General features: G+C 40.2%; 3 protein-coding genes across 3 annotated transcripts; 2 read left to right on the forward strand and 1 right to left on the reverse strand.

Moving 5' to 3' along the window:
- The first annotated feature begins 7972 nt into the window (after positions 1-7972).
- On the forward strand, positions 7973-12939 carry LOC145549355 (uncharacterized). The gene is made up of 6 exons (XM_081601503.1): positions 7973-8199; positions 9540-9587; positions 11220-11330; positions 11932-12051; positions 12291-12371; positions 12450-12939. Exons 1-6 carry the CDS (start codon positions 8077-8079, stop codon positions 12498-12500), a joined length of 534 nt encoding a protein of 177 aa, XP_081457629.1. The 5' UTR covers positions 7973-8076; the 3' UTR covers positions 12501-12939.
- A 10036-nt stretch (positions 12940-22975) lies between these two features.
- LOC103482441 (sperm-associated antigen 16 protein-like) lies at positions 22976-23776 on the reverse strand. The gene has a single exon (XM_008438601.3). It carries the CDS (start codon positions 23716-23718, stop codon positions 22993-22995), a length of 726 nt encoding a protein of 241 aa, XP_008436823.1. The 5' UTR covers positions 23719-23776; the 3' UTR covers positions 22976-22992.
- Positions 23777-23794: 18 nt separating this feature from the next.
- On the forward strand, positions 23795-27875 carry ndufb4 (NADH:ubiquinone oxidoreductase subunit B4). Its single transcript, XM_008438602.3, has 3 exons — positions 23795-24008; positions 26633-26776; positions 27721-27875. The coding sequence occupies exons 1-3, from the start codon at positions 23832-23834 to the stop codon at positions 27781-27783; spliced, it is 384 nt and encodes a 127-aa protein (XP_008436824.1). The 5' UTR covers positions 23795-23831; the 3' UTR covers positions 27784-27875.
- The last annotated feature ends 44 nt before the right edge of the window (positions 27876-27919 follow it).

Raw genomic sequence — 27919 nt, forward strand, 5'->3', positions numbered from 1 at the left:
CGAGATCATTATTGCAGTATGCACCCTAAATTGCCACTGCATGGCTGCAAGATGGCCTCATCCTGAATCCAACTATCTATATTTTTCCCCGATTACGTCATGGGCAGCTAAGGTTGTGTGTTTAAGGCTGTGACTGGGCTCTATGTCTGCTTTAAGGCTCATAAGATTGTGCCTCACCTCTGTCTTGAGAGCACAACCAATTTTATTAATGCTGACATATTGAGATGCCTCAGAACTTTGTGGATTGCTCGTGTCGTCTCTATATGTTTATATGTAGCTGTATTAATAAAAAAACTAATTTCAAACTTGCACGTGCATATGTATTCAGCCTCCAAAACGTTCTGATGCAACCAATTACCTCCAGAAGCCAGGCATAGCGATCTGTCAGTTTACACACCTTGACTCTACAAAGCACTGAATTTAGGGGGGTGAGATATTTTGCATACTAAAGTTTTCTGTTATGGTGTCTTACTTGTTGTTTGATTCACAATAAAAACAAAACGAAATATTCAAAATTGTTCTGTAAATAAAGTGATGTAAGCCCTAAAATAATGAAATTTTTTTTTCCTGGTTGTGAGGTAGGAAAGTACAAAAAAATTTTAAATGCAAAAGGAGGACGAATACTGTAGACATGGTCGGCTTTCTCCTCTCTCACCAGAGGCTTCGTCTCTTATCGTCATTGTTTGAATCCAACTTCTTGCTGTCATGGTAACAAGAGCAAAGTGAGTATGGGACATAAATGAGAGGCAGAGGGAGGCCGTGACCCGCACTATGTCTCACAGTCTGCTATGATGATGCTGCGCTCAGTGTTCTCGTGGGGCAAATGGGAGAAATGGTTAGATTTGTTTGAGTTTAATAATCGCTTGATATTTGTTTGCAGGAGCGTTTCCATCTACTACCACTTATCATAGTGATAAGTAGTAAACATAACAAAACCATCATTCATATCAAAACCTTCATAATCCCTGATTTAACCAGTCAAAGTGTAACTTAACCTTCTTGAGTGGGTCACTATTACACCTGGCCCATTTTCCCTCTTGCAGAAGATTCGTTTGAGATGTCATGGCCACACGACTTGCTGTCACACTGACTTTAACATCCAATTGATTATCTAGAGATCCCAAATCTCCTGCTTTGATGTCTAAATGTGTAAACTCTGATACCATATTAAGGATTAAAAGGGAATAAAATAGGATTAAAACAGTTTGTCTTCCCCCTGCTGTGTGGGAAAGGCAGAGCTGTGATTACAGCTGCCTTTTCATCAAGTTAACATGCCACGATAAGCAAAGGAATTACAAATGTCAGATTAAAGATAAATATTTGCGGTTTCTCGCAACGTATTTGCGATCGAGGCAGAAACAAACATGCTCCTCCTCAAACAGATAAAAGGAAAGCGAAATGCAAGACGCCAGCCGGTAATCTGTCTTTGCTCAGTGACAAACACCCAAATTGCATCAGAAGAGCGTTGTTTTGTTTTTTTTCCCCTCTGCCTTGTCCTTGGCTTCCTCCACCGTTTCCACATGACGGCACTGAAAGCCTTGCTGCTTTTTCTCTCCCTCGCACCTCTCATGTAGCCGTTGCCAAAGCAGCGGCGCAGGGGAAAGGAGGACGGCGCTCTGCAGAGGAGTATTGATTTGCAATAAGACCTGTAGCTGCACTGGCAGGTAAAAGGAGTTAGGAGCGTTCTCGTTTCCCAGCGAAAGATTTCGCTGTTTTTTGGGGGGAGGCTTCCGCCAAAAGCAGTTCATGCATAAGACCACCAATTCCACTTATGGTCGAGAATTGTGCTCATCCGTAAAATACACATCTGCTCACCGAGGCTCAGAGACATGTTTGGATAGTGTTACTTGGTCTGTAACTAAGCTGAGGCTAAATGGAGTCCTTAAAGGAACAAATATTGCACTGGTGCACAAAGGGGGTTAATTGACTGCTGTGTCGATGGCTAATTAAATCTAAAAATGACATAGTGTGTGTGAGTGTGCTTTTCAAATCCTCTCATATCAGTAGATCTTTGTGTTCAGATAGGCACACTACTACAGATGGCTGCCATTTTATTGTCACCGTCTAAGTACTCCTTCATCCCACTTTATCAGTACAACGTGGATGCCACTCAAACCAGTCGATATTTACACAACCGGCCTCTTAAAGCTCTTTCCGACATCTGAATAAAAATAAATAAATGCCAGGAGTCCAAAGGTGGTGGAGTCTTTGGTAACACGGTAGCAACTCGGACTGAATACTCATGTAGCACTTCACCACTGAACTCAACCAGTCAAAATACTTTTATACGACGAGTCTCGTTCATCCAGCCTCACTAACTGCGTTCGTGAATACACAGATTGCTAAGCAACTTCGGCAGGTGCAAAGAGAGGAAGTTGGAAGCAAATTGGCAGCTTTCTGATTGCAAGTCTCTCCCCTCCCATCGAGGCTCAGCTGCCTCCAACATGAAGAGAAAGTATGTCGGATCAGCGTTGTTCGCTTTCTACCTATAATAACGGAGCCGTCCCAATTAAAATATTTAGACCTGCATGAAGCTGTTTCATTATTAACGATTAACAATCGGTTTTGCAGATACAAACTTTTTTGCTCTCCATCCATCCATCCATTTTCTTGCACCCTTGTCCCTTAATGGGGTCGGGAGGGTTGCTGGTGCCCATCTCCAGCTAACGTTTCGGGTGAGAGGCGGGGTTCACCCTGAACAGGTCGCCACTCTGTCGCAGGCCTTTTTGCTCTCCTCAAGTGTATTGTGAAAGGTAAAGAGTGCTACAGGTCAACACGCCCTGGTGAGGTAATCACAGGCCCGATCGCTTTGCAAGTTGAGGGAGTGACGGAGCGATGTGGGGTTTGTGTGAGGGTTTTAAAAGCGTAAACAAAACTCAGAAATCGTTTCTGAATTTGAAGCGTTTGCTCAGACAGCAGCAACAACAACACTATGGTTTTGGAGAGAGTGGTATAGAGAGGCTTTCCAGGTTCCCATCCATAATTTATTTGTACTGCTGATCTCACAGCCACATTTCCTGTTGCCTTGCGTGACTGGCTTTGTTTTCTAAAACTCACAGCTGTTGCCATGTCCACCTTTTTTGTAGGAACGGTGAGAATATGCTTGTCTTCCTAGAGTCATGATGGAAATGTTTTATGAAAGAGGCTTATCTTTACCGAGCAAGAACCAAACGGCTTTGGGTGTGTTAAGCAGATTTAACTGATTAGTTTGCAGCTTTGAATATTAATTCAGTTCAGTTAAAATAATGCCAGTTCACAACAAGTGTCTCTCTGAGCTGCTCAGGTGAACTTTCTATGTTAAAGCAAAAGGAAAGAGATAGTAGCAGAAGTTGAACTTTTAGCTACTTCGTCTTAGGAGAGAAAGACAGCTAAACATGAGCCAGTTATAAAACTTTGATGAAAAGCAAAGATGCAGATTTCACGGCAGCAGTAGCTCCGTCAGCGGCTGTCTAGGAGAGATGCTCTCTGAAAATCTGAGGCCAGACTTTAAAAGGGTTTCATGTGAGCAACGCGGCCTAAAAACCTGACTCAGTCACACCCGTTCTGTCAGGAGCAATGGACCAAAATTCCAGCAAAACTATTTTTGAGAAGTTTTTAGTGGAAAACCGAAAATACGTGTGTCGAGTCGTACAGTTTGAGCAATGATTATAACAAATACTAAGGAGCTGAGAGTACAAGCAAATATCATCTCTTATTATTTTGCTATCTAGCAATCAGGGATCATTTTTGATGCATAATCTTGGTGCACCAAAGGTGGTTAATATCTGAGTTTTATTTGTTTTGTTTCATTTTTTTTTACACAAAAGCTGTTTTAGGGTTTCTTTTCTCTCTGTAGCTCTCACCTCTCTGAAATCCTGCCAAAGATAGGCAGGATTTGCACTTTTGAAGGGGGATTTTTATAGCCCCACCCAAACGGGGAATTCTTTTCATGAACCTCAAATGTGTTGCTTTGTTTCAAGAGAGTCTGTTTGCAGAGTAAAGGTCAAAGTTACATCATAATCAAAAACATCCTGCTCGATGAGTCACGTCTGCTAATCCTGATGTTGCTTCACATGTCAAATCTCCCTTTCCCACATTCAGGCTGCCAGCGAGACGCATTGTTTATTCTCGTGCCACACATAAACACATTTCCGCCAGTATTTATGCTCAGTCTACCTGTCTTCTCACCCTCCAACATGGGGCAGAGTGGAAAAAGAGGTGTTTTCTCCTGAGGTCAGAGGCTGCTAGCCGTGGAGCATCGTCTTCAGACAGACTGACAGCAGCTGAAAGCAGAGAGGATAGATGTCAGTTCCCATAGGGAGGCAGGGAAAAAGTGGTTCCACATAGCAATTTTTGGAGGCTTAACTCCCTCAGATGCTTCAAAAAAAGTATACTTTAAACTTGAAAGTGTTGAGTGAATGAGAGGGATTTGGAGAGTGAAATAACCCTCCCCTGCTGTGATTGCTCCCTTTTTTTTTTCTTCACGGCCGCATTCTGGTTTATGTGGGTCTAATGTAAACTTATAACCTTGGTAAATGGATTTTAACGTGTTTTCCAGGACCTCCTGTATTTCAAGCAAGTGGAACGAGCAGGCTCGGGTTGTCCGGCGAAACGGCTGACGCGTTTGTCCTCTCGTGGGCTTGGCTGCCGTCTGAGGCAGTGTTCGCTCCCTCGAGATCATTTTTTCACTCTTCACCCTTTCCCTCGTCTCTGGACCAAACGTCACCCTCCGTCGATTCGCATCATTAGCCCGCGGCTGTCCAGACGGCGGTCTCTCCGTGTCCCGCGGGAAACGTGTGCAGCAACACCTTTTACGCTCCCAACCTCAAGCTCCCAGAAAATAAGGGAGTTTGAGGTTGGGAGCTGAAGGTGCAAGATGAATAATGGTGTTTCTCTCTCGCCGCTTCAGCCCTGACTCACTGCGTTCGCAGTCTTTTCCCGCAATGTTTTGGAGAGAGACAGCGACCTTGCAGAAGGCAGAAGTAGTAAGTCGACTCTGACCGGAAATGAAACTTGTTTAATATCCATAGTTTGAGCAGAGAAATGAGACGTCCTCTTGGACTCGAAGGCGTTTTATTGGATTTCATTTTCTTCTTGTTTGTCTTCCTGACTCCCACTCGTTCTCTCAATCTTGCGATGCACCTCGACACAGGGTGCTTTAATAGACAACTTGCCCCATCAGGAGATGCATTCATCATGGTTACACACACCCACAGACTTACACTAACCCTGTCAACGCTCGCTTCCCAGATAATGAAAAACATGCGTTTGAGCTTAAATGTAACGCATGCTCTATTTTGTTTCCCAGTACATTTCCAAAACTTTGCAAGCATGCAAGACTTCTTCGTAATTTCTAACTGCTTCTGACAGGAATGATTTATCCACATTTGCCAGCGTTCGTTCAGCGGCAGTCTGCTAGCTGAAAGATAAACTGACAGCGCTGATAGCTGGTGGTATATATCAGATTTGACTGCCGAAGAGTAATTACTTCTTCTTCTTCTTCTTTTTTTTCCCTGAAAGCTTATAAGACTCTGATGTGTTCCAATAAGGATGAAGAATTGCATAAATTCATTGTATCAACGTTTCATCCAAGGTGATCACTACAGTGGAGAGCTATTCAAAAGACATTTACTGTTATGTGTGGATGTTGATGGTACTTCATTGGATTCGCTGCACTGCCACCAATTGGGCAAGCATGGGAAGTTCTCCAGACACTTCTTCAAACACACATGGACATCAGTCAGACAGAAATGTTGACGTCACGGTGATATCTTGGCAGTTCTGGTTTGCATGACGCGTTTAAAAAGGTAAAAAAAGGAAAAAAGAAGAAAAACATCAACTGGCAACTAAGGACCGACATGAGTGTTAACAATTAAACGTGTCGGTTTTATGATGGCAGGAAATTGAAATTATGTATCTGTACATAAAAATCGTTGCATCACTGATATCATTCTAAGCTGACTTTTTTCTATGATGCTCATAATCACCTGTATTGACTTAAATAGTTTCTCAACTTTCATCCTCAGTCATTTGGAGACACACCTCCTCCAAGCTCCGCTTCCTGTTTAACTAACCAGTGGCTTCTTAGTGAATAATGGTCAAATGTGGTAATGATTTAAAGCAGATCCGGGGAATTTTATAAAAATAAAAAAAAATAAAAAAACATATACTCGGAAACTGGCTATAAATTGGAGCTGATATCACAATCAAGTTTAGTGCATTTAAGTCAGGGAAACGTTGGAATTTGTTGTTATGCGTTTTATTTGTACATGGAAGTTAGATTTTTATTTTCCCTGTCAGAAATACAACCAAGATGCCACCTGAACTAAAAAAAAAACTCTAGCTCGGAAAGTTAAAAGTCGACCAGGAGTTCTGAGTCCAAAATGGTTTCCATCCATAGAAAATTTTGTGAAAATTGTATTTGCAGAACATTTAGCTGAACTTTTTATTGCGCACATAGTGTTTACAGCCTCAATTTGGGAACCTTTAGTGTGTTACAGCATAAATTAACATGTATATAAAAATAAATTATTTCTTCCCGCATTGCTAAAAGCAGTTAACTACATGACAACTTGCAAGTAAACCACGCTCAGCTCGGTTTTGGCGTCTTTCCCAGATCCACACTTTGGCTACTGAGTCAAAGCAAACGCACCATAATCGTAAGCAGAAATAACAATGGGAATGCTGCAGTCTTTACCAAATACAGCCAATCACAAAGTACTGTAATTTTTCACATTTCATGAATTCGAAGTGTGAAGGAACTTTTTCACAAATATATATCTTGCCGTACCATGTGTGCCACTAGTTATATGAGATATAAGCAATCACCATATACAATATTTACAATAAAACTGGGTTGTTGTTGTTTTTTTTCAGTGGAAGCCATATTGGATGGTGAATTTCTTTTCACAAGCCCCTGTAGTCTCTCAGGAGGGGTTCTTGTATTTTCAACTGAGAACCTGTAAAAACCCATCCAGTAATGATAGAATGCATCACTATAGTCAATGAATATGCCAAGAGAAATATTAACAACACTAAGATATTGACTCCAGAGTTGTGTAGTAATGGGTTATATTATTCTCTCATATCCTTGAGTAACTTCAGGGAGGTGCTTCTAAGTCTGATTTATTGCACTATTCTTTTAACATTTATTTGAGTAGTACTATTCTAAAGTAATGCTACTTTTACCTATGTTCAGACTCTACTCTGGTTACGTCCACGTTTTCACCAAAAACACAGATAAACAGACTCACATGGTTTATGATCAAAACCTTATTATCTGGACTCAAGCCTGCTTGATCTGTACAAATATATACACATTATATTTGGACACAAAAAGTCATTTTTACAGTTCAAAAATACAAATCTTACCTAACTTAAGTGTTGATCTCAAGAACTTTATGTTTTCGAGAATCGAGATTTAGAATCGATTCAGTTTATTTCATTTTTCCAAGTCTGATTAAATCTCAAAAAAATAAATCAAACCAACGGTTACAGCAAATATGTTTCACTCTTATTTGAGGTATTCTTTTGAGATAACTTTTTATTACTTGAGAACAAAAGTTTTTAAAGTAATGCTCTTCTTTATTTAAGCTGGTTGTTTATAACCTTTAAACAGAATCTCATCTTAAAAAATATATAACTTTCTCTATAATCTGGCTTTTATTCCTTTCTTCTTTTTTTTGCCGACCTAATAAACAGCATGTGAAGTTTTACCAAAGGAAGTTTGGTCCCTTACTTTCCTTAAGTAAACACATTCACACACATGTTGTTAGCAGCTGTAATGCCGACATAAGTGGAAAAATATATATATATATATTTTTTTTTTCTCTTTGGGTTTTGGGTAGAGGGCTTATTGAGGGGAAACAGCCTTTAAAAGAAAAAGAGGGTCCCCCCTCAGGATGTCTAACATGTTTCTGCTGGGCCACAGTCCGCTGGCTGGCGTGGAGCACATGCTTGTGGTAGGCTGTTTGTCTGCGCGAAGCTGGCATGGCCTCCCTGTTCCCCCTGCATCTGTTCTCCATTAGATGAGCCGAGAGTATAAAGCAGGGAGCTGACAGGGGCTGGGAGCTAGTCTAGTTCCTGCCTGGCTGGATCATGGGGTTTAGCGTGTGGCTGTGCGTTCTGTGCCTGCAGGCGAGCCTGCTGTCGCACGCCCTGGACTGCTCGGAGGGAAGCCAGGGAGAGCTGTGCGCTGCCGGACAGACCGCAGACAGACAGGTAAGTGACGCACTTTAATGGATCTGATAGTTAGGGAAGGGCAAAGTGCTCATCATGTGTCAGTCACAGTCTGTGCTGCTCAGACACCGCCGGGGTAAGTGCTGCCAATACCAGTCTATTAAGACGTTGTTTAGAGAAAAAGACATAATAACTAACCTCAGCTCAAACAAGACTTGAGACAGAAGTTGTAATATAGTAAAAACTTGCATTGCTAAGTTGTTTTCTATATTGTGATGCTTTCTTTTTAATATGCCTTTTCATTTTGTATATTTTTTCATGAAATGTTTAAAACATTTCAAAACCACTGCAAAGAACTGTATATATATATTTTTGTTGCCTACTAAGACCTGTAATTTTTCAAGTTTTATTTATTTTATTTTTTTAGATGATCTAATCATTAAATCGTTTATGTATATAGTTGTAAAGCTATATTTCCAGGTTTGTTTGCATTTTTGGGTTAAATACCTACACAGATTTTGTTCCTTTTCCCTCAGACATACTGTGGTCAGTGTTTACACTGTAGCTCGGCCAGACCAAACCAGTAACTCCGCTGGAATGTAACTTCTTCCACTCAGACTCTTACAGTCTAACCCTGACCTGTGGAGACGTGTAATTTATTTTATTTTTTTTTCGTTTCAACAGAAACAAAGTCTCATTGTAATGGTTTTTACAGTCGCAGTGCCACCACACCAAAATACATACCCATTTGTGGAACAAAATCATGCGGCTCCCCTGTTCTTTGGCTTTTCATGTGGCTGCCAGCTGTTAGACTTTAGACTGGCATTTAGCTTGTTTTTTCTCCCGAGACAGTCCTCGTGTTCTGTCCAAAGTAATCACCCTCATCTGGACAAAAGATCTGACAGCTGCAAAAAAATTAAAAATGCAGTCCCATCCGAAAGAGTTTGCGCCATATGTGCTCTTTCTGCAGCAGTTATTTGTAATGTAATTACAGCATGCACACAATTATAAGCTTCAGTTGTGGTGAGGACTAACTAATACCAGCAGCAGCATCTTTTTGCGCAGGCTATATTTACAGCGTTTGGCTTAGTTTACTTGTGTTTTGCCCTTTCCTGCCTAAATAATATGCACTTTGACATGAGAGCTGCACATTAAATGGGAAATTTATGGGATTCACCAAGAGTAACTGTATTTAGTCAAACAGCAGAGAGATGTATGCACACTGCCAGGTTTTGATGAGTAATATCAAAATGAATTTCAAAGGCAAACATCACATTTTTGTGTGGAATTACTGTTTATTCTGAATTAAATTGAGTCTGATTTTGGGTTTAAATTGTATGCTACAAATACATTTTGACTCTGACTTCATTTTTTTTTCTCAGCATGATGACAAAAGGCAGCAGAGAGGGCCACACTTACCTGAACAGCTGGTATGTGCAAAACATCAACACTTTTGTTCCATTTAAATGGCCAAATTTTTGTGCGGCCGTCAGATTTTGCCACGTTTAGATTAAACGAAAATAGAAAATGAAGTAACGTCAAGGGAAAAATCTGAAAACAAAACAGAGTGACGCTGAAACGTTTGAGAATCGCTTTAAATGTCTTTGTGTTTCTGTGGAAACAATATGGTGTTCAGGGATGCCGGATCCCTGGAGTTAGGGTCGTCTCAACGCTGCGTTTGATTGAGCTCCGAAATCGGAGGTGGGAAATGTGAAAGCCGGGATGAGCTGAGCGTACGTCCTGGTGGAAGGTTGGATGCCAGTGTGATTCGCTGCGGCGCTAACTCCTCTTAGCAATTTCCTACATTTTATGTGTGCAGCAGAAACTTTGGACACTAATTTCAGGGTTGTTTGGACACGTTCAGCTTCCTGAGTTAAAACTCAGAGCTCAGTGGGAGTTCCTCATTTTTCCCACTGGGAGTAGGAAAAATCCAACTACCAAGTGTGAAAATAACTCAGCATAAAAAACCCAGTTTCTCACAATAACTGGTTCACATTATAAAGCAAAAAAGTGTTTGTTTGTTTTTTTCTTTAAATACAATACTTGATTTTAGTCACACCATGTTGCTACCGCCACGCTTTACAGACAGCATCAGGTTCTGTGGCTTACATTTTTACACCGTTATATTATGTTGAAACATCTGTAATATTTCGTTTTCAATAAATTTTTTTCTTCAGACTTCCAGTGTGAATGCATTACTGTTTCGTGTTGCGCTAACAGTGGCCACATAAACGCCACAATGAACCAATACGTTTTTTTGGTCTATCCAAGTAACTGCCTTGTCACTGCTGAGAATATTACACACTTTCCTGTTCCTTCTTCAACAAATATTTACTGTCACACATTCCAGTAATTTAAACTATGAACAAGATGTCTGATTGTGGATTAGGGGGAGTCTTATTGGTTTGTGGTTTTATCTTTTGCTGTCTCAACCTCACCAATTTTCTTGTGTTAGCTGTCTCTAACCAGATGAATACATGCATTTATCACTCGGTTAGTAAGCGGCGACATTCTTCTGTGTCGCAAAAATAAGTCTTAGGAGATTCAAAAGTATCTTTGAACCAGAATAACAATAATTCAAGAAATTCCCCACAAAAGCAACTTCTACCTCTAAACTGCAGCAGTCGTCAAAATGGAGATTAATGGGAAAAGCCGCAGGCAATTTAAATGGAATTCAAATTATTAGGATTTTTTTTTTTTTTTCACAACTAAATGTCCTCTTTGCAGAGAGTAAAACCTGTTGTTTCTTACAGTGACTGGCCATATTTTAGGAAGATGGCCGGATCAATAGCAATGATTCATCCTGAGAAAATCAATGCCGTAAATGGTGAGAGTACAAACATTATTAATTCAGCTAAATCCTAAAATCGACTCCAAGCGAATGAAAATTAATTTAAGGTGAGGCGGGGCGAAGGAAGCCAGGGCAGAAACAGACCAGGGCTCGGCTGGCTCCGGCGGGACAAAGGGCTTGATCCACGTCTGCATTTTAGCACCCACAGAGGCATGCAGGCGTTGTTGTTTCCCTCTGTGGTCTGTGGTTGTGACTGTCTCATCCTTCCAAGGATTTGTTCAGACGTAAGAGGCAGCTGGAGCGGAGGGGCCCCACCCACCTGAGTCACCCCAACCTACCAGGAGCCGTCTCGGTCAAGGGCTTCCCTAACACTCTGATCCAGGTAAGTGGCTTCTCGTAGCCACCCAGAAACCAGGCCAAGCCGGGTTCAGGGGTGGGGGGGGGGTGGGGGGGGGAACAAGCTAGCAGCTAACTACATAACCCAAATTTTAAATCATCTACACCCTTCATCACGCAAAAGTCACTTTTTTTGTTACATTTTCAACTCCGAGCCTTGAGTTACTTCAATGCTTTAATGCGTTTCGTTTTACAAATTAAAATCTGTGCATTATATTTATCTCCACACCCTTATAAAAAAGTAAAATAAGCAAAATCTGGTAGTCATAGTCCAATTTACTTGCAGCTGTAACAGCTGTGAACTGTGGCTGTGCAAAGTTTTTACTCAGGGAGGCAAAATATAAATACACGGCATAATCTTCAAGTGGGGTATGGGGTGGGGGGGCTCAGAAAGACATTGAATAACAATTATTCATTGCTTTTTGTTGTTCTGTTCCATAAAATCCCAAAAGATCACATTAATGTTTGTAGCTGTAAAATGTGAAAACTGTTATAAGGGAGCATCAGTATTAGGAACCATGCAGTGTGTGTGTGTGTGAGTTTGTCCATTACTGTCTATGTAATCCCTGTGTCAATGTTTTTCTTAGGCTGACAGGTCGAGGAGACACTTGTCTCAAACTCTGCAGACTAAGAAGAAGAACAAGCGTAAACATCGCCCAGGCTCCTTCTCCCTCCTTAGCAACGACAAGACAGCCAACCCCCTACAGGTGGGTTTCCATGGCAAACCAGAGGCAGCGGAGGAACAGCTGGCCCATAGAGACATGATGTGATAAGGCTGCATTGCTCTGTTTCACTGGATGGGCTCAACGTTCCATGTCTGAGGAGTTTGTTGTTTTTTGTTTGTGAACCCCCGGCCAATCCAATTCACCGCCTACGAGCAGAAATGACGTCAAAGCTGATAAAATGTCAATAACTAACGCAGATGCATGTCTGGGAACGCTTTCAGGTGACCAGAGTGAGGAGACAGGTGAAGCTGGACCCACCCAAGAGGGGAAAGTCGGGTCGTTCCGGCGCGTTCTCGGTCCTGGTGAGTCATCGCTTAAACGCATCTTAGAGCGCAATACCTGGTCAGTGTTTAAATGACAGTTCGCTGTGTGCTCTGCAGGGGGACCCTCAAGTTGACGGACCGAGCGACGTGCCTGAAAGGAACATGTAAGACGTCATGTGCAGCAGGATGGAGATGCGAATTGTAACAAAGGATGCGCTCAGTGCAACTAAATGGGAGATTTTTAGCATTATAGAAGAGAAAGTCTATGAAAATCTAACATTCGCATTAAAGCCCTAACTGTTCTTATTTAGTATTTCATCAGGTGATTTTTAAGTGTCCACCATAATTATTTCAACAGGAAGCTGGCTTACACTAATCAGACATACTCTATTGTATATTCTATTCTATGTGTCTGCATGAGATCTTGTAGTACTATTTTACTTTGCCATTTTTCTGTCACATATTTAATCACATCTAAATGTTTGGAGTATATTTTTGCACAATTCTTTTTTTTTTTTTTTCTTGCTGTCGTATAAGGTTTCGGTAAACTTAAGCGGAGAGTTATAATTAACAAGTCTTTATTAATTAAACATTTTGTACACTTTTATTAAGTGAATTTCTTGCTCTTGATTCTAGAATAAGTTCTATTTTTCTTTTACTGTGACTTAACAGACGTTGCAGGTGTACGGCACGACTGGCACTGGTGGCAACGGGGTGGGCCCAGCAGGAGCTTACAAGAGACCCATTAATCCGTTCAAATTACTGCAGCCAATGGCAAAAAGCTTCCATGTAAGAGAGAGAGAGAGAGAAAAAATCTAAATCAAGTCCAGACCATCTGTTGCAGGAGCTGGACTATTTCAAAAAAAAAAAAATCTAGTGCCATTTTAATTATTTTCGGCCAAAAATGGAAATGCAGTTTAGTCTAGATAGAAAGATGTGCTCAAAATGAGGTCTTTATGCACGGCTGTGAGGTTTGGGCTTATGTGGAAAAACCACCTCTGCATCGCCACGGTGAATGCAAGATTGAAGAACAGAGCTTACCCTGTTTTCATTTCTTGGAAAACAACGCAACCCGTCCAAGGGTTTACTTTGAACAAGTTTTCTTGTCTTGTTAAAAATTCATTGCTTGATTTATATATTTTTTTGTTTCCTATGCCTCCACCAGTTTCCCAAATGTTTGTTCGTTGTTCGGAATAGGTCAGGCTTAGCGATCCAATTTAGTCAGGCTGGAGAAATAACGTCTTTGAAAGTCAAATTTCCACAGATTCGCACCTGTGTTTATGTCTGGACATGACTGGGCTTTTCCAACTTGTTTCCCTCGGTAGCTCTGGCTGTATGTTGAGGGCTTTTACTCTTCTGGAAGGTGAAACTCCACACCATTCTCAAGTCTTCCACCTCCACCATTCTTCACTTTGGAGTTTATGTGTTCAGAATGATGTGTAATGTCAAGATTTTACCATATGAAATGTTGTGCATGTTGGCTAAAAGGTCACATTTTGGACATCTTCTTTATCTAACACTTCTTTCACCTTATCTGTGGAGCTTTGCAGCTCCTCCACAGCTACTATGGGCTTCATTGCTTCTTCTCTGCTTACTCTGTCGGTTAAATTTACGGCAGCGTCTTTATAAGGTCTGCAGTCTTTCCATACTCTGTCCATCTTTTGGATGATGGATTGAAGAGCGCTCCGTGAAACGATCAGAATGTTGTTTCACGACACATCTCTTTAAATGTCTCCACAACTTCATTCACGACCAGTCAGTTGTGTTCCTTGATCTTCAAGTTGTAAAAAAAAAAAGTTCAAATAGCAAGAAATACGCTTGAAAAACGCTATATAACTAAATGAGTTGTAAAGACCATGGAGTGACTAATTCACTCCTCATTTTCTGATCAAAGCCTCTACCCTCGATGATGTAAGACGAGGAGTGCTTATGATCCCATTTTTGTGCTTTTTCCAGGCACAGACAGAATCACAACAACACACACAAAAAAATGCTATTTATAAACCTGGCATTTTCCCCCAAAGCACATAATTGGTGCAAAACATGCTTCAGCAGCTCGCTCTGGGAGAAAATAGACAAGCATAAAGCCCTGATGTTGTCATTCAGTCATCACGCAGCCTGAATTAGCAGGATGCGATCAGTCTCAGTCATCCTGGCGACAATCCATCATGGGAAATGGAAATCTGATTTCTCTGACTCACTGATGGAAAAAAAAAAAAAAAGAGACCTTACAAGGAGGACAAGAGACACGCACGCATGTGGTTTTCAGTGATAAAAAAAGCCATCAGGAAATTCCTTGTCTGTATTTGTAAAAGTAAAAGTGGACCCAACACCTCACCTTTAAAGCCGTTGGTAATTCTCAGACTACGTAAAAATAGATTTAAATCGTTCCTGAGTGTTTTTGTAAATCTTTAAATCTAAGTGTGAGTCTGAGTACGTCAACAAGCGTGGCAAAAAGCAAGACCTGTTGTTGTGCACTGCGGTGTTGTCATGGCGTGCGGCTTTGTTTCCGCTCTGCTTCGGCTCAAATCTTTCTCTCCGGAGCAAAACTGATCACAGTCACGACTGACCGAATAATCTGGAAGCTATTAATCTGGAGGTTCTGTGGTAGGAAGTGATGCAGACGGGGGTGGCATCTCAGACTTTCCCATAAAAAGCCCAGTCAGGTTCATGTGTAGTTAGTGGCTTTTGCAGTCAATTTCACCAAGCCCTAGAAGCCACGCTATAAGTGATAGCTTCACTTTGACCATCTCATCCTGAACAACACGCAATGTGGGAGAACTTAGCGATAAACATGTCTGATGAGAGCAGCGGGGATAAATTTGTCCTTCTGGAACCTTTGAGATTTATCCAATTTTTCGCGCTTTTGATTGAGTCCTTGATCGCGACAAAGAAGAACGTGTACACCACAGATAATTATAAATAATCATTAAAAACCTTCGCACTTTTATAGCTCCCTGGATATTTTTTAGTACAAAAGAGACGATGAATATTACCCATGGGTCAAAGTTGACTGTGAAATTGAGTGAAAATGTATTTTATCGACACAGCTTATTAAGAACTTAGCTGTTACATTATTTGATGGATGAATAAATGGAACAACTAAATATACTAATCCTATAAAAAATGTCATTTTAACCTCTCACATCATTTTGGATAGATTGTGTCACACTGAGGATTCAGGGTAGGAGGTTTCTTACAAACCTTTGATCTAAACTCAAGCATGGCTGCATTTATCAGCCACGATAATGGCTGATAAATAATAAACAGTTCAGTTACTCTTCAGTTTGTATCTCATTAAAGGTTTTCCATACGTAAACACATCTTTATGTACATGCTGCTTTAGTCGTTGACTGCAAAATGCACTGTCATTACCCAAATTGTTGTTAACATGTTTAGCTAGTTGTAATTAGTCTATAGTCACTGACTAAAACAATTGGAAACTGTTCTCCAACTTGTGACAGTGGTTTTTAAGACAGGCTTTTCAAAGTACTCTCCAAGGCACTATCCCTTTGAGTAGTATGTAATTAAACCAAAAATAAGTGTCCAAAGCTACTTATCTTCTGCATGTGCTTACTCCTTATATATTACAACAAATTTGCTTCATGTTTAGTTTGTAAATAACTGAAGCTAAAATTTCCTCTGAGCTCTACCACTAGAGGCATCCCAGGGACCACCGGTGTGACATTTAAATTGAAATTCAGAGATGCTGGATATGTATTTGTATTGTAGAAGAAGAGAAGTAAAATTGTTAAGTAAAGGCTGTAAATAATAAAATAAATATGAATAAAATATAGAATAACAAAGAGCAATATTCTTATAATCTGCAACAGTACTTGCAACCATCATTAAAAACATAAACCTGCAAAAAAATAATATAGTGGTAGATAATATGAAATTTGCAAAAACTAAAATAAACAAATGATAAGAGATTTATTATTTCTTTAATAATAAATCTCTTTTGAGAATGAAATTTATTAACTATAAGTACTTTAAGCTTCGACTAAAAGCCATGCTTAACAGGTGTATCTTTAGTTTGCGTTTCAAAATTGAAGTCAGTCTTTAAAAAAAAACAGCTTGTGCAACACGTTGCCTTCATCAAACAAACTGCACTCCCACATCAGAACAGTGAAACTTTGGTCAGCACAAAATAAGAACAGCTGAGAGAAATGAAAATAAGTAACTCAGCATATTTGTCCCAAAAATATGTGTTGGTTTAATTTATCCACTTGTAAAGGTTTAAAATTAAACATGGTGTTTGATGTTCCCCTGAGGTGTGATTCCAGTGTGAATGGAAGTTGAGATGAGGTACTCTCCCCGCTCAATATTCCTGAAGTGTTTCTCATCTGACCTCAGACTGTATAGCCTCCCTTTCAGGATGAACTTGGGTCCTTGTGGACATGTCCTGCCACCTCCCATTAGATCACAAACGGGGCGTTGGCTGTCTCCCCTGTGGTCTTGTCAGTCTGAGCAGCTCTCTCTGAAATCTGTCAAAACTTCCTCTCTCAGCAGTCCCCCTCTGTCACATCACTCTAACTACAATGAGAAAAGAAGAAAATAGTATGAGCTGCACATTAAAATTTACCTTAAAGTAAAATAAAAATTCAAAAACTATAGAAACCCGGTCCTGTAATAAAAATTTAAAATTAAAAATTCAGCGAGAAAAAACCAGCTGCAAAACAAAATCTGTGTTTGAGACCAAAATCCATCCTGTGGATGGATTTCCATTTTCCATTTTCTTGCACCCTTGTCTCTTAGTGGGGTTGGGAGGGTTGCTGGTTCCCATCTCCAGCCAACGTTTCGGGCGAGAGGCGGGGTCACCCTGGACAGGTCGCCAGTCTGTTGCAGGGCAACACAGAGACACACAGGACAAACAGCCATACACACACACTCACACGTAGGGGCAATTTGGAGAGGCCAATTAACCTGACAGTCATGTTTTTGGACTGTGGGAGGAAACTGGAGTACCCAGAGAAAACCCACGCATGCACAGGACCTTCTTGCTGCAAGGCAACAGCTCTACCAACTGCGCCACTGTAGAAGTTAAAACAAAACAAATATATTAAAATAGTGTAGTGATATATGGTTAGACTTGGAAATAACACTACTGAGTCAGTCAGTTTATTTCACAATATGCGGCCCTGATAGCTGAAGGCTACAGAAACGAGCTGAAATCTCACATATTTCTGCATTCTGAGAACGCAGCGCTGTTAGGACGATGGGGAAATGTTTAAAAATGATGAAGGCTGGTCATTGACAGATTTGTAGGTGAAAAGATGAAGTTTGAATTCAACTGTGCTGGGAACACCGGTGCAGAGATTTGAATACAGGAGAAATATGGCATCTTTTACTCGTCCTTATCTGCACTCCAGCTGCAGCAGCAGTTTCAATGAGTTGAAGTTTTCGTAAGGAACTTTCGGATCATCCAGATAATGTCATTTATTTAGGTACGTTTTTAGCTTCATTACAAAACATAGTTGTAATGGTATGGAAACAAGACACGCTCTCGAACAACTTGGTGCATTTATTTAACGTAGTACAGCAAGTACAACTCACCGAACGAGCACAATGGACCTTAACACAGGGGCAGCGTTTCATTGGCTAATGCCCATTTTACGTCACAGCGCAGCTATCACGTGCCTTACCGTCTCACAAACTCATGCTAATGTACATTGTGGACTACCAGACCGACACAAAGTTTTTGCGTCAGGACTCGGGGAAAAAAATGGTTCTCAGTCAGTGGGGTATCTGTACAGGCGATGTCAGGTATCCTGATGGTGTTTGTGGAACTAAAATTCACAGATTTCCAAAATCTAAAACGGAAAGCCTTGCTTGGATTAAAGCTTATGCACGACCACATTTGCTGCTCAACCGTCGTAGGATCAATAAGAACAAAGGATTGTCTACTGGCGTAAGTATTATTGCTTTGCTTTCTTTGTGCTTAGTGAATGAAAGAAAGAAAGTCAATAATAAACACATCCATTATGAAAACCTTTTAGCCAAGTACAGCATAACAGCAGTACCGATACAACTTCTACATCCCGAAGCCTGTCTGTTACAGCCTTACGTTAGCTGAACAGCCTTACGTTAGCTGAACAGATCAATATGCAATGTGTACCGTATCTGACATACATTAAAGATTTTATTTCACCTGAAAAGGCTTTTTACTAAACTGTAATCGTGTTAGCCACGTTAGCACCCAGTACTGTGTATAAGTCCTAGGCACATTCGAACCCTCAAAACCATTAATGCCCGACTTACCCAGCCTTGCAAGAACAATAGGCATCAGTGATCTTGTCCACAACTATATTTATGCTGAGGGTGTGAGAATCTGCTGTTTTTCTCATCGACCGGTAGCATTTAGCTGCGACGCGCACAATGTTGGAGGCATCGCGTGGCTAAAACACCTTGATGTTGTCCAAAAATGATGACATGAACTTGTTGGTTCCCTTGTCCATTGTCGTGGCTGATATTTTGTGAAAATCCGGCAGAAATGCTACACTAATCGACTCAGAAATACTCTGCAGAGAATGAAAAATGCCATGTTTAGACATTGGAGCTAAGCTGTTAATGTGAGACATGTAGTCACGTGGGACTTTCAAGGGGCGTTTCTGGGCGGAGCTTGGTAAGGTCCATGCCGTTACTCCACCTAATGGCGTGGAGTAGTATTACGCAACACAACATCAGCGCTCCAGATTTTAGTAATGTTGCGTAGGCAGAAGAAAGCCGGAAATAAGACTTTGGGGGGCCGGAGGTTCTGTTGGGTGATGGAAATATGTTAGTCAAAAGTATTTCCTACAATTGAACTTGAAGCCAAGACTGTACCATGAACAGAAACTGAGAATAGTATGTTAATATAATGTTCTAGAGGGTTGGAAACAATAATTTCTATTTATTCCATAGTTATGGATATTTCAGGCCTTCACATTCAATTGTGCTGTTGGTAAATGGTAGATGTCAGGTAACCTCACAGACTGATAAAGCTTTCTCACCAGCATGCAGATATTAATGCTGGGGATTGATGCTACTTGAATACACCAGTTAAAAAGTGTCAGCTCTAGCACTGAACCATGGGGAACTCCATGTAGCAGTTATTTTTATTATGTACAACAAAAAGTTCTATGACTTTGTTTAAGATAACTTTAAAACTGTTAAGTCACAGTTTTTAAAAACATACATAGCCACAGTTTTGATTGCAATATATTCGCAAGCTTCAATAAGGGTGTGGCTAAAATTTGTTATTTTTTTAAAGGACCAAGCAAACATTTTTCTGGAGTAAAGATTGTATTTAGCAAAGTGACGAACATATTTCCTTATTCTGTAGATGTTTTGCCATTTTTTTATTTTGTTGCAGCCTAAAACAACTAGACTTAAAAGATTTGATTGTCTAGTTGAACAATTACTTTGTCTCTAACAATTACTTTCATTGCCCAACGTACTACAGTAATATAGAAACTTTTGTTGTTGGTAATCTTCAAAGTTGTTCTTATCCTTGACATTACACAGAGAGGTAACGGATGTACAGTCTTTGTGCAAAGGTGAGCAGAGCCGAGTAAAATTTGCAGGATTTTGTCAGTTCTGTCTCCGAGTAGTATTTCTCTGTAGCTCTCCTTGAAAATGATTGATGTCTCTGAATAACATCTACCAGCCACAGTGTCCTGCATACATTATTAAAGCAGAAAATACAACACAGTTAAACTCGCCGCCCCCCGTATCCGCAGCAAAAAACTGATTTGTTTGAAGATGGGTGCTCACGGGCATAGTAAAATGACTGCATAAATAAAGATTGGAAAATGAAGGGAGATAATTAACGGAAGTTACAATTTACAGCCTGCATAGATGGGATTAAGGGTAGAAACCGTGCGCCAAGGCAGGGATGTTTCCTACATCTGCGTGAGCCCGAGCCAAGGTTGAGGAGAAAAAGTGCTTCCTTGTTCTCCTTTCCCTTCAGATTGATAAAAAGGTCACCGCAAGCTTTGAAGTGGACAGAGCTGTCAGGGGAGGGAAGCCGAGAGGAACACGTAGAGAGTCGGGCAGGCGGGGGGGGATGAATTGCAATCAGACTGCAGCCTTCGAAGATTGAGCCTCAAAGAGCATCGTACTGGTACACATTAGGTCATTGTCTATGAGCAACCACTTCAGTGAACTCCGAGTAGAGAAGTAGCTGTAATATGTGGTTGGAAAAAGTAACTGGTTTGTCCTTTTTGAGTCAGTCTTGCATGCGCTCATTTGAAAAAAGAAAAATAGCAACCAAAGCAACACAAAATAACCTCAGATTACAGAGCATGATTAAGTCTGACGGAGGGACACAGAGCGGAGATAGGAATCACGTGGGGCTTTTTCGTTCCCTTATCTCTTAGACAGAGTAACATCCCTATCTCTGTTGAGTTTGCACAATAACTGCATCGGCAATAAATGTCAGTCAGAATCACAGATAAAGAACTAAACACCCATCCTCTGCAGAGAAGACGTACAAGGTGAGGAAGAAGAGGAGAATGAAAAGGGAGGGGGATCAACCACACAGTGATTAATTGCTCCCGAAGCTCAAAAACTCTCCATAGTTCAGCTTCTCGACCAAGAGGCTGAAGAGGACCGGCCGGGGCAGAAGCACATTAACGTTTCATTTTCTGATCCTAAATCTGTCCCTGGAACGGACTGTAGTCTCACATTGAATTTTTATTTCAGAGTCATAAATAGATCTTTCAGGGCAGCAGAGCAGGCTGGCACTTTGGCGTTCCCGAGAGGACAATAAATCATTTGGTCATACGTACTGCAGCGGTGCCCCAGTCCCCGGATCAAAGAGTTTTCTCTGCATCTCTGCACCACTCCGCTGCCCAAGAATGAAGTTCAAAATTGGAGCGGCTGCAAGAATCAAGAGAGAGAACATGCGCTGCTTTGTGTTTTGAATGATCATCAGTTTTTCAGTTTAGCATTCATCCTGCAGACGGATATAAAGGGGCCTTAGAAAAATATTCTTCTACCCGCACATCTGACCCCATTATAAAGGAAGACGTTATTGCATTATTTTAACGTTTTTACAGTAAATCGAACCACGGTAGCTTGTCATTGCGAAATGAAAGAAGAAATGACATGAAATATAAATCTGAAAGGTTAAGTGTCTGTTTGTATTAAGACCCAAAGTATATCAACGTGTCACAAAGGTCCAGTCAAAGTCCAGACCTAAATCTGATTGAGGATCTATGGTAAGACTTGGAAGTTGATATTCACAGAACTTGAGCTTGAGCAATCTAGCAAGAAACAATGGACAATTTTTTTTGAGTAGCAGGTAGAGACATACTTCATAAGACTGTACCTGCAGTGAAACGTGATTCTTTGATGTATTAGTTCAACTCGGCTAAAAACAAATTTGTGCAAGATTTTCTTTTTTATTGAAAACTGCGTCCTTCAGTTTCCACCTCGCAATGACACTTGTTTCTATGTATCTGTGACATAAAAACACACTAAAATATATTGACGTTTGTGGTTTTAATGACAAAGTGTGAAAACATCAGACACCGTAAAGTGTTTTAACTTTAAATTTATTCATCTTCAACAGATATCAAAAAAGGTTGTAGGTTGATCGAGTCTCGCTATGCCCGGCATATTATCAAGACTACAGTAAAACAACAGCACACTGATGGAAACACTAGAAATGCCTGGTCCTCCTGCAGGGAGGAGAATACTACACCAACATGGTTAATATTCTCATAAATTCATAAACCTCTCAAAGTAATTTAGATCTGTTTTTGTAATATTAGCTGAAAAGTATTTGCGCTCTGTGGAGTCTAATAAGCATGCTTATTTCTACTCAAAGCCACACGATCTTACAGGCATCAGTGATGTGAGAGAAATCACATTTGAAATCTACATGTACTCTTTTTTTTGTGCTGCTACAACTTCTGAATGGGTTTTCCACTGTGTAAAAAATAGGCAGAGCTTGATGTAGACTGCCCTCTTGTGGTTAAAAACAGAACTTCTCAACTAAAACAAGACAAAAAACAAGACAAAATATCTGTGAAACATAAAAAAACAGATGGACACAGTTAATCTTGAATTACATACAGGAAATCAAAAACGTTACTTTTTTTTTAAAAGCAAAATGTAGCTTTTTATTTTGTCAAAACATTGTTCCCTGTAATTGTTTCCGTTCTTTCTTTTTTGTTTGGTGAATGTTTTTTAGTGTTTGGTTAATGTTAAGATTTAAGAGGCCATGATTCATACTTTCTTTTATTTGCGATAAATTGTTTAATACATTTCCTAATTATTGTTATTGTGAGGTTATTTGAGTAACCGAAAGCGTGGCGATTGTGTAAAGGTTCGTGAAATGGTGTTCCTGTTACTGCTAATGCTGATTTTTAAAGATTGTAGTTATTAAAAAAAAAAAAAACAGTAGAAGCTTGCTGTCAGCATAACTCCTCTCAGACTGAAAGTCTTACCAAATCAAAACGCTAACAGTTTTCTTCTAACTTTTTCAACTTAAAGTTTTGATTGTAAACCTTTAACCACTGCATTAAGACGGACAACAAAATTATTCGTCTTAACATTGCATTAATAATTACATTTATCGTGTATTGGAAAACTTTATCCGACAACGACCTTATATTTCACCTATCCAAAAAATTTCCAATAATGAATAAAGCACATTGTTATGAAGTTACATTTATTTCAATGAACCACTGCTTTCATTGGTGGTCTGAGATGGGGCGGCAGCCAGTCGGGCCGCCTGATTGTCCCCCTGCAGTAGCGCTTTGTCCCTCTCCAGCGCCACCTGCAGGACCTGCTTTGACAACGCCTGGTATTTGTCGCTCATCTTCTTTACTTCAGGCTGGTAGCCCTCACACTGCAGTTTCAGCTTTTTTATGTCCTCAATGAGTTTGTTTTTCTCTCCGACCAACCGTTGATGCTCCAGCCGGTGGGCATCTTTGGCTTTCTTGGCCCCTTGCAGGGCCTCGGCTGCGACAGCGGCCGCCTGCCTGTATTCCTCCTTCTCCTGCCAAGCATTTTTCAGCTCTCCGGCCAAATGCTGGTTCTGAGTGTACACTTTCGGGATCAGGTCGATGTGCTTCGCATCCACCTCTCCTTTCTGCAGTAGCTCAGACCATTCCGCTTCAAAACACGCCAAAGTCCCCATCATGCCGTGTTGGAAAAGGAAATTCAGTAAAAAATCAAACACTGAAAGCTGTTGGTGAGCGACGCTGGGCCTCCGATTAATTGAAGCGACCGCCTCTGCTCGGTCCTGGATGGCTTTCTCTGTCGCTTCCAAGTCTTCTTCGTGTCCTTCTTTTGCGCTCTGATCATCTTTTAGAACGTCCGCACACTCCAGGCCATCTCCATCCTCCGTTGATTCTTTGCGAGGTACTTTTCCATTTTTGTCAGGAGTGTTCATCTTTTCACTTGAACGTTGCGAGGAAAAAAAAAGGTGTTTTGAACGTTGTCGTGGTTACGACGCGAGACTAGCAACGCGAGATTTTACATACTCTCGTTTCTCACCAAACAATCATGGCGGACTACCGAGAGGCGCCCTTGGCTACTCGGCCGAAAACACTGGACCCAAATGAATATTTCAATCTTTCTCCGGACTACAGGCGTGCAGAGGAGGAGCGGGCAGCACTGCGAGCCAACCTAAAGAGGCAATACCAGTTGCAGCTGAACAACCCGCACAGGACCGAGCTCATTGTAAGTGGCTAAGTTAGCATATTAGCAACCAAAGTCACCTCTGATTTAAGGAGAGCTAAATGCTACTGACGGTTAAATGTTATGACCGAACCTGTACAAAAAGTGCTCAGTATCGAGTATTTGTTAAATTTGTATTTATTTCCTATTGCTATATATGGTTATAAATGCAGCTCTAACAATTATGTTTGAATGTTGAAGTTTTCCAAGCAACTTCAAGCTAGCCATAATAATGAAGAGGTCCGTCTTTAGAAAAGGAGGTCTGAGCAGATATTTATCAGAGATAAATGAATAACAAAAACATTTTCATTGGGTTTATATGCGTTATTTGACTATTGTCATTTCCTCTCGACAACCATATGGAATGGAAAAAGAACGAGATCCATAAATTAACTGATTTAAAGCTGCAGTATGTAACTAAACGGTTTGTTTGTTTTTTCATATTTGTTAAAACTGTCACCATGTCGTGACAGAACATTATGTGGCAGGTAATTTGTGAAAAAATTGATTTCCTCCAATAGTAGCTGAGCTACTATTTCAGTCTGAAGAAAAGCACTGCACCCGACCAAGTTCAACCAATCGGAGCCTAAATGAAGCTCTAAATGCGTTCAATCAATGCTGCTAAATGTGACAAATCACTTACTGTTGCACGAAACTGTTTTATCCGCTCTCATTGATGGTGATGCTAACTAGACTGTGCATACATGACATTCTCTGTTTGCTACAGCAGCACAGCAGAGATGAAGTGGGGGACAATTATGAGCACCAACATATCGTATTGTGATTGACAGCGCTAAAACCCGCCTCCTACCTCTTATTGGTTGTTTCTAGTTAGCACCGGGCAAAGGTAAAGAAGCTAGGTCTTTTTCACAGATTATCTCTCTCATACCATCCTGTCATAACAACAAATTTTGCTGGCCGATAAATTTTCCCAAAACTTATTGCGATAAATTATAATTTGTTGTTTTGAGACTGTTTTCAAGTAATAAAATGGCTTAATAATGCAGGACACGTCATCGTCAAAGATCAATACATTTTAAATTCTAATGAACATCAAACACTGAAAAGAACAATTATCAATTCATTTTCTTACACCCTTGTCCCTTGGTGGGGTTGGGAGGGTTGCTGGTGCCTATCTCCAGCTAACGTTCTGGGCGAGAGGCGGGATACACCCTGGACAGGTCGCCAGTCTGTCGCAGGGCAACACAGAGACACACAACCATGCACACACACTCACACCTAGGGACAATTTGGAGAGGCCAATTAACCTGACAGTCATGTTTTTTTTGGACTGTGGGAGGAAACCGGGGTACCCGGAGGAAACCCACAGGGAGAACATGCAGACTCCATGCAGTAAGGCTGGGAATCGAACCCAGAACCTTCTTGCTGCAAGGCAACAGCTCTACCAACTGCGCCACTGTGCAGCCCCCTGAAAAGAACAATTAAATATCAAAAATGAATTAACAAAGCAATAGAAACAACAAAAGGAATTGTGAAATATCTGTAAACAAAGGTGTCTTTACACACTTATGTTTACATACTAAATGGGTTCAGTTCACGTTGGACAACATAACAATGACAGTAATCCACATGCTATTTCTTACATGTTGGCTAAGCTTAGCATTGATGCTAATTTTTAGCCTCAGAATGCTAGGTTCCAACCGACCGGCACATTTTGGCAGGCCCCGTTTAAATTTCTTCAGAATGTTTTTCCTTCTAATCTCCTGGAGCCTTCGCTTCCAGTGGTCCATGCTTAATGTTATAAACGACATGTCACCAAGAAATATAGTGACTACTTGTCACTGGCAGACTGACTGATTACCCGCTTACAGCCACATGTAATGCTAATTATAGAACACACCTCAGTTTAACATATTGCAGTTATATGGTGAAATTATTTTCAGTCTTTTCTAGAGGTTGCATTACTTTTATCCAGGCCTTTTTCTTTTTTTTAATTTTTTTTTTAACTTTTCTTCCTTGGTTTATGTAACCACATTTTAAAACCAACATCTGATATTTATGAGTTAATTTTCTGTCATTTTTTATGTTGTGTTTTTTTGCTAGTTTCAAGTTATTTCAGTGATCTTTGTGGGCTTCATAATCATTAGCAGAGGGGTTCCAACCATTTATTTCCTGTGTGTACATTGCAAAAAGAATGTGAAGAAACTTAGCTGACAATGTTCTTGGACTGTAAACACATCAATAAGAAGATCTTTGATTTTCTTTTATTATTATTATTATTATTATTATTTCAGTTAAAGCACATTTAACACATTTTGCTTAGTATCATTATTTTTTTTACTTTTAAAGAAAGTTTACTCTGAGTTTTTACGTGTTGATTACTATTTTTCTTTCAGCAGAAATAAAACAGGCCTCAAAAAAGTTGGAGTTGGCATGAAACAATTTTTTTCCACAATAATACGTTAAAAGAACAATTTTTTGTCTCAAAATCATTTAGAAAATGAACCTACAATTCCAACTACAGCCATTCATGTTCCAAAAAATACTTTATTGATTACAATTAATTACCAGTTAAGCTGTTGTTGTTTACTAAATAAATGACTAAGTAAATCCTAATCTGATGTTTCTTTTAACTGAAATATCACTGCAAATGTCTGTGTTTGTAGGAAGACCCTGCCCTGACGAGGTGGGTGTACGCACGAGCCAATCCGTACCCTCACTTCAGACCCACAAAGAAGACTTCTCTGCTTGGTGTAATGTTTGGAGTGGTGCCTCTGTTTGCCCTCTACTACATCTTCAAGACAGACAGGGTATGAGACAAGAGGCCCCTCTGCCTTCTCTTTGCTTTATGTTTTACGGACAAGTTCAACCATGGACCTACGTGTCTAATGTTTATTAGATATTAACATAATCTGCATCATTCTTTAAGGTTAACTGCTTTATTTAAAAATTGTAGATATAAATATAGTAATTGGTTTAATTTATGATTAATTTCATTAACACGTTTTTACCATATTATTTATTTTAACTTTCTGTCACATAAATTCCTAAAATAAAAACGTGCCGTATGCATGAATAAAAGATGTATTTAAACAAAATATCGTGTTTAAAGAAAGGAATAAAATAATTTGGACAGTATATAAAGATGAAGTATTTGTGCTGTCCAAACTTTATTTGCTGTTGATATTTATGTTTACTTGCCATGTTACTTTACCAGTTCGGTTATCTTTGTTGGCATGAGACTTTGTCGTTTATGTTACAGTACTAAGAACGTCTGACGAATCAAATCCATCATCCGGACAGTTTACATGAACACTACTGCTGCCTACAGACCTTTTGTAGACTTTGAGTTTTTACACGGGAATTATATTTTTAGACAAACCAAAAAGCGATCGGAATCAATGTTCCTTCTGAGACACAGATCGGATTACATTCAAAATAAATGCTTAGTTCGAAATCTCCCCGCTTCCATTGTCATGGAGATTTACCCTGTAAATCGTAGTCAATTGAAGTTCCAGCGAAAATTTGCTGCCGTTGTCTCACTGTGCCGGAGCCATCATGCTCGCCTCTTCCCCCTCGTCTCTGCTGGGTGGAGGGGAAAAGAAAACTGCTTTGAAATCACAAAATGCTCACTCATAAAGCACATCGTTGAGAAAATGTCCAGAAGGTGAAGGGGTGTAGTGAGGGGAATGATGTGTCTTTGTTGCTATGGAAACTGTACCAGCCAGTCATCTGTTTGTCGTCTGTTTTACAGGATAAGAAGGAGGAGATGATTAAGGCCGGAACCCTCAATCGCAAGTTCAGTTTATCGTATTGAGCTTCAGTACAGAAAGTTCCTCCTGTGACATCCCCGAAATGTTGTTGTGTGTAATTATAATAAAAAAATAAATAAAATGTTATTGTTCAACAGTTACGTGGGTTTGATTTCAAAGGAGAAGTGGTGTGGTGAAAAG

Source organism: Poecilia reticulata, chromosome 20 (genome assembly GCF_904066995.2).
Source record: "Poecilia reticulata chromosome 20, P_reticulata-male-v2, whole genome shotgun sequence".
Taxonomy (NCBI): Eukaryota; Metazoa; Chordata; class Actinopteri; order Cyprinodontiformes; family Poeciliidae; genus Poecilia; species Poecilia reticulata.